Below are 7500 nucleotides of genomic sequence, written 5' to 3'. Positions count from 1 at the left end.
CGCTCTCACCGAGTAGACGCTTCAGACTGGGGATATGGGCATCAGACGTGGAGCGTGAAGTAGGGTCAGGTAACCCACCTACTCCAAATTGTTCAGAACCACCTGAGGAACTGTACACTACAGAACAGTTCAACTGGTTTTTAGAAGTAACTAAAAGAAAACGTGACGTCTCGCTGAGAAGCTATTTCTCGGACAGAAATAAATTCATTCAGTCTGCACAACGTGCATTGAAAAGTGACAACCTGGGACTGCTGTCACCACGGAGACGGTTCAGTTTGAGGAAATGGGCATTAGCCGCACGAAGAGCCCTAACATAAAGACTTCCTGCGCACTACATGACTAAAATGGACTTCTAGTTGATCTGAAAAGGTTCTGGGTTTCTGAGTAGGGGCTAATTGTTTTTCACTGGTGATTGTCTTTATTAATTCCTCCGTGGAAATATGTAGATCCTTTTTCTTTTTCTTTTTGAATGAGTGATATTTTCTGTTTCCCCTAAATAATTGGTAAATGAAGAGAGTTTAAAAGTCAAAGTCTCTTTCTCTCTCTCTCTCTCTCTCTCTCTTTTTCTCTCTCTCCCTCTTCGTTCTTTCTCTCTCTCTCTCTCTCTCTCCCCCTCTTCGTTTTCTTTCTCTCTCTCTCTCTCTCTCTCTCTCTCTCTCCCTCTTCGTTTTCTTTCTCTCTCTCTTTCTCTCTCTCCCTCTTCGTTCTTTCTTTCTCTCTCTCTTTCTCTCTCACTTGTCATAAAGATTGATCTTCTCTCTCTCTCCCTCTTTGTTCTTTCTCTCTCTCTCTCTCTCTCTTCATTTTCTTTCTCTCTCTCTCCCTCTTCGTTGTTTCTCTCTCTCTCTCTCTCTCCCTCTTCGTTGTTTCTCTCTCTCTCTCTCTCTCCCTCTTCGTTGTTTCTCTCTCTCTCTCTCTCTCCCTCTTCATTCTTTCTCTCTGTCTGTCTGTCTCTCTCTCTCTTTCTCTTTCTCTCCCTCTACCTCTTCATTCTTTCTCTCTGTCTGTCTGTCTGTCTTGCTCTCTCTCTCTTTCTCTCTCTCTCTCTTTCTCTCACTCTCTCACTCTCTCTCGATAAATAAAAGATTGTAAAAGTCTCCCTCTTTGGTCTTTCTCTCTCTCTCTCTCTCTCTCTCTCTCTCTCTCTCTCTCTCTCTCCTTCTTTGGTCTTTCTCTCTCTCTCTTTCTCTCGCTCTCTCTTTCTTCCTTTCTTTCTTTTCATCCCCACAGAATCAACCTCATCCAATCATATCCTTCTTCACTTCCCCACTATCATTAAGTGGGCGGAGTCATGACATTTACAATTACAAAAGGACTGAGAGCGTGAAGGTGCAACAATTTACACACACACACACACACACACACACACACACACACACACAGGACTCATGCTGTTTAGAACTGGATCAGACGTGCAGACATGGACACACACCATCCACACACTCGATCAGCAGGTTGGTATTATTTTACACACACACACACACACACACACACAGTAAACCTTGCTATAAACAGCTTCTGACATTATGAGGTCAGTGTGTGAGTGTCAGTATAATTGTAGTTTTTTATTGTCTGTAATTTCTGAACATGTCCGTTTATAAACTCATTTATTCATTTGTTTATTCAATTGTATTTATATTTATTCTATTAAGCAAACAGTACAGTTACAAACAAAACAATCTTCGACTGTTCTTGTGTTCTGAAATATCAGTGTGTTTATAATTCTCCTTGTAATTGCATTCATTAAGTAATATTTTTATATGGTATCTTTAACATTAAAACATTTCTTTAATAACACAATCAGAAACAATAGATTTGGATTATTTCTAACATATATAATATAATCATTTATAACAATCAGGATTTTTTCATTTATATAAATATTCTATATTCGTGTTAATGATATGTTTCTACATTATTAAATTAATTAATTAATAATTCAGTTTATTGTATTCAATTTATAATTCAAATCATTTTGATTTTTTCTGAATTAACACTAAGGTTAAATGATTAAAGTGAAATGAAGAATTCATTATTAATTAATTAATAATGATTAATTAATTATGCCATAAATATCATACACTAGTGTTAATTATAGTCATATCCAGAAAACACAGAATTATTATTTCATTTTTAGACTTGTTTGTATGTGTGTGTGTGTGAATCATTAAACAGCGTATACACACTGACTTTTCCTTTATTAAAAGTTACATATTATATATAACAATTATGTCGAAGATACATTCGTTAGTATTTGTTTGTTTGTTTGTTTGTTTTGCAGAGTAAGGGGGGGGGGGTTGGATTGGCAATAAATAATAAAAAAAAAACATTAAAATGTTATTTTTACTCAGGTGCTCAGGTGTTCACACGTCAACTGCAGCTGCAGCTGTTTCCTGCCTGAACAACTCAACCTGAGGTCATGTGACCACTGCAAACACGGATGGGTCATGCATGGTCTGTGTGTGTGCTTTTGTGTGTGTGTGTGTGTGAGAGACGGAATCTCCATCACTAACAAATGTGAACTTGTGAACTTGTTTCCTATTTGTGTTTCTCTCTCTCTCTCTCTCTCTCTCTCTCTCTCTCTCTCTCTCTCTCTCTCGTGTGTGTGTGTGTATGTGTGTGTGTGTGAGAGAGAGTTGGAATCTCCATCACTAACAAATGTGAACTTGTTTCCTATTTGTGTTTCTCTCTCTCTCTCTCTCTCTCTCTCTCTCTCTCTCGTGTGTGTGTGTGTGTGTGTGCGTGTGTGTGTGTGTAGCTCTCAGTAAGCTGAGTGTGTGTTCAAATCAGGTGGAGGTTGTTCACTCGGGCGTGGTGTGTGACCTCAGCGCGCTGATCCTGTTCAGCACACATGCGTTTCCTATCAGGATGAAGATTCTTCTGGACCGGCTCTTCAGTGTCCTCACACACCAACATGTCCTCGACGTCCTACACACACATGGCTGGACACTGCATGATTACATCCGAGGATACAAGCTGCAGGTAGACACACACACACACACACACACACACACAGGATAAAAGCGGAAGAAGAGAATAACAGTGGTCCTGAGTGCTGAGCTCTGAGGAACACCATAAACCAGATAATGCTGTTCTTCTCCTCAGATCTATTGAAATGTTTATTTCTTGTTCCACTTTGCATGTGTTCTCTGTGCAGGACTCATCAGGGAAGGTTTTGGATCGCTGGCTGATCATGACACCTGAAGACGAACTTGTGACGCTGCGTCAGTTTTTACGTTTCGGTGAAACTAAATCCAGCGCAGAACTGATGATCTCGCAGCGCGAGCAGCTTCCACTTCCAACAAATGGCTCAGAAACGACAAAACCTAACGGCTTTTTCAACACAAGTCATAATCTAAAGATGAATGGAATCATCAGAGGTCAAAGGTCACCCGGATCGAGCCATTCAGAAAATCTTTCAGGAGGTGTAGAGGAGTGTAGCGAGCCACCATCATCACTTCTTCTCGAGTTTCCATCGGAATTGTGTCAATTACAGCAAGACCCAAAGACAAAACCTAGAGAAAACACAGAATCTGAGGCAGCGATCGTGACTAATCCACCATTACGAGGAGGAGGAGGAGGAGAGAGGAAAACCCCAGGTAATGAAAAATTAAACTAAAAAATGTTTCTTTGTTAGCAAAACCTTGCTCGGAAATTTCAGCCCTAATGTAGAATGTAGCGCTAAATCACAGCTAATTATTGTGCACTGTATTAGCATGTTAGCGTGTTTTAGAGTTTTGCAATTCATCTTAGCATTAGTAACTGTAGCATTACACTTACGTCAGATTAGCAAAGCTCGAGACTCCAAGCCAACCTTGTTCTTGCGTTTTCTCCTTTTCCTCAGGAGCGAAGGACCAGCGTCTGTGCTCGTCTTCTGTGCAAAAGTCTCGCGTGAGCTGTGGCTCATGCGGGAAAACGTTCTATGACAGGGGTACGCTAAAGATCCACTACAACGCCGTGCATCTTAAAATCAAACACCGCTGCACCGTCAAGGGCTGCAACATGCTGTTCAGCTCACTGAGGAGCCGCAACAGACACAGCGCTAATCCGAACCCACGCCTACACAACACGCACCACACACACTCAACACACCACACACACTCCATGACAAATCACTTGGCTCTGTCCCAGTCCTCCACATCTCCAGTGAAAATCATACAGGAAGTGAAAAGATCCAGTATGGCTATGCTAGCACCTGTTACCACATCAAGCTTTTGTGCTTTTGTTAACATGAATAATTACATGGAAATGATAGATCAAGATAAAATGTCAGGGGGTGGGGCTTCCACTCATCTCTGGACCAATCAGTGTAAAGGAGTCAATGGTGCAACAGCCAGAAAGAAATCGCGCAAGTCCACCACGCCGGTGAAGATCGAAAGAGAGACACGTGATGAAGACACACGATGAACAGCCAGCATCTGATAAACATCAGCAATCAACCTCTACACCTCCCGAAACCCTTAGAGAGGACGTGTGATTAGTGTAACAGCGACATCCTGGAACAGAAGCATGTTGGTGTTGTGCTTTACCTCATCTCGTCAGCGGGACGTTAATGAAACTCTCTGTAATCTGACGGTGTGATTATACCTGTACTGGTGTTGTGAATTAAGTGTAGCGTAACAGGCGTCGTGGTGTAAGCTGTAAACAACTGATCTGTGTTTACGCAAAAATCCAGAATCCTGGAAACCTGATCATGAATAAAATAATAACCACATGTTCACTATGACTGTGTGACAGTACAATGGCTTAATAATTCAGTTTTAGACAATGCTCTTAATATCGAAGGGTATAATGTATTTAGAACTCATTGACTAAAAAGAGGAGGTGGGTTAGCAATTTTTATATAAAAATAGATATGAGGTAACTTTGTTGCTATCTAAATCATTATCTAAACTACTGAACTCCTGGCAGTTGAAGTAACCTTTCAGAAGACTCTGTCCTTTACTGTAGTAGGTTGTTATAGACCTCCGTCAGCAACAAGTGAATCCCTTTCATCTTCAGTGGATATTTTATCAACGTTGAATTTGAGGGAAATAGTATTAATTGGAGATTTGAATTGGTTTCGTGATACTTTTAATATTCAGCAACTAGTAAATACACCAAGTAGATTAAACCTAAACAGGCCAGATAAAACATCACTTCTTATTTTTACAAATCTGCCTCGTAGATATTCAGAAGCATCCGTCTATGCACATGATATTAGTGATCATTCTTCTATTGCAATAGTTAGAAATGCAAAATCACTTAAAACTAAACCTCGTATTATTACCAGGCGGGGTACGTCTCAATTTAGGGCACAAGGTTTTGTTCATGACCTTGCTCAGTTCGACTGGGAGAAGATTTTGTTGATTCCAGATATGGAGTGTGCCTGGAAGTATTTTTATGAAGGGCTCTCTACTATTATAAATAGACATGCTCCTCTCAAAAAATACTGTGTAAAGGGTCGTGACAATCTTTGGTTTTCACCTAAAGTACTCTCTTTACTTATTTATTGCTCAAACCGGACTCTTTACATTAACAAATATTTTTACCGTTATTATCTCTCTCTATATATACCCATCGGTATATATCTTAGTTTTGAAGCTGTGATATAAGAAACACCAATATCTCTGCTGTTGCAGAGGCAAAGTTCCTGGAACTTCTTATAAGAAATCGCTCCATGTAATACTTCTCTCAATGTAATACGTGAATTTCTTATTTCATTGACTCCCTTCCACACAGACAGCAATACACAATGACTTAATAAAATTCTAATTCTAATTCTAAATTCTTGATGATTCCTACCAGTCAGTGGTAAGGCTGCATCAGTCTTTCACTCTGCATACAAACAAAGGGCACATTGCCTGCATGTCAACACTCGCAGACTTGTCCTCTGAAGTTAAAAAGGTTTATTACAGAAAGATGGTTAATACAGTATAGAATAAAGCAGGATAGAATAATGAGAGCGCTCTATATGTGAAACGGAGAGCATGACACACTTCTGTGTCCCGATAAGAAGCAGTTTGAACAGGCTTTGTTTTAGGGGTCTCTAGAAGATGTGCAGACAAACCTTGAACAGAAAAAAACATGTTTGTGTCTCTGTAAGCAGATTCACATTCTGTACTGATCTCAGTGACATGACATGGCCTTCTTAAGTGTTATCCTCTGATGAACATGGACAGAACAAAATTGTTACAAAGTAAAAATGAGTAATTTCCCTCACAACGTTTAACTGAACATAATATTTTATCACACAATCAGTCAGGTTTCAGGAAAAACGAAAAGACATAGCACAACTACAGCTGCAATCAAATCAGTTAAGGTCTTAGATGACATTATTGAGGCACTTGATAAATGACATCACTGTGCATCACTTTTTATTGATTATTATCTGAGGCATTTTAGTATAAATTGGTGCTTACTAAACTTCTATGTTCCTTAGACATATCAAGGTGTTTATAACAAATTGTCATTTCAGAACTCATCGTTGTGAGCTGAATAATAGAGCATGTTCGTCTTCATTATCAATATGCAGAGTTAAGCATTGGTATCTGTTTATTTACAAAACTATTTTGGGTCCGTTGCCCTCATCTGTGCTCCTTTGCTCAGCAGAAAATTGCTGGGGTATGTTCTTTGCGTTCACAGAACGTGTAATGCCCTTCCAATTCCATTTGTATGAACTGTGATTGGAACACTTTATGAAACGATTTGAAGATGCAGACTTTGGTGTCAATGAACAATTTTACACTTTTGATGTGTGAGCTGTTAAATGTAGAATCAAATTGCAAATGTTTTTAGTTGTCTAGTGATATTGTGAGTTTTTGTAACTGTAATTGTGAGAACTTCCGTGGCTGCTCATCTTGGCCAGGTCACTTCTGGAAAAAAGATTTTTAATCTCAGAAAGCTTTTACCTGGTTAAATTAAGGACAAGCAATAAAAATAGTTCCTGTTCTCATATACGTTATAGCAACTATAAACACTTGTTCCCTCACCATCCCTATCTTTATTCTCTCTCTATATATATACCCTCTCTTTATTCCCTCTCTTTATTCTCTCTCTTTATTCTCTCTCTTTATTCTCACGTTACAGAGAAACTACCTCTGTTCTGAAGATGTAGGGAAAACAAAGTTACAGTTTTACCTCTGACTGTTACAAAGCGCTGACACTGGAGACTCCTTCCAAACGTGTAACATAAACACATCTCTCCTTCACACACATTTTTAATCTGTTTATTATCAGTAGAGCGTCCCTGTCAATGAGGTGTTACTGTGGAAACGATAACGTATTAGATGATAAATAAAGCTGTGATGTCCAGCTGCACTATTGTCAGAGCTGCTGTTATAGAAAACTAATCAACACCTTCTGACCAATCGGATTGATGAGATTGATTTATTGATCTAAAGGTGACCCATGTGACTGACCACAAAAGCTCTGTGGTGTCTCTGCACGTGTCTGAGTGTAAGTTAAATGCAGAAACTTTGTTTTGTCTAATATAGACTTAATACTGTGTGTAAATATCAG

At 39.3% G+C, this 7500-nt stretch overlaps 1 protein-coding gene across 1 annotated transcript in view; it reads left to right on the top strand.

Annotated features, from left to right (window-relative positions):
• The window catches only part of LOC108275607 (zinc finger protein basonuclin-1), a 3991-nt gene extending 350 nt beyond the window's left edge, over nt 1-3641 (top strand). The window contains exons 2-3 of the mRNA XM_053686366.1: nt 2704-2982; nt 3158-3641. Coding sequence (XP_053542341.1) covers nt 2704-2982; nt 3158-3619 — 741 coding nt within the window. The 3' untranslated portion in view covers nt 3620-3641. The remainder of the gene's footprint in view (nt 1-2703; nt 2983-3157) is intronic.
• The last annotated feature ends 3859 nt before the right edge of the window (nt 3642-7500 follow it).

This window comes from Ictalurus punctatus, chromosome 15 (genome assembly GCF_001660625.3).
Source record: "Ictalurus punctatus breed USDA103 chromosome 15, Coco_2.0, whole genome shotgun sequence".
Taxonomy (NCBI): Eukaryota; Metazoa; Chordata; class Actinopteri; order Siluriformes; family Ictaluridae; genus Ictalurus; species Ictalurus punctatus.
The sequence above is the reverse complement of the archived record's forward strand: the minus strand, read 5'-3'. Positions and strand labels throughout refer to the sequence as shown.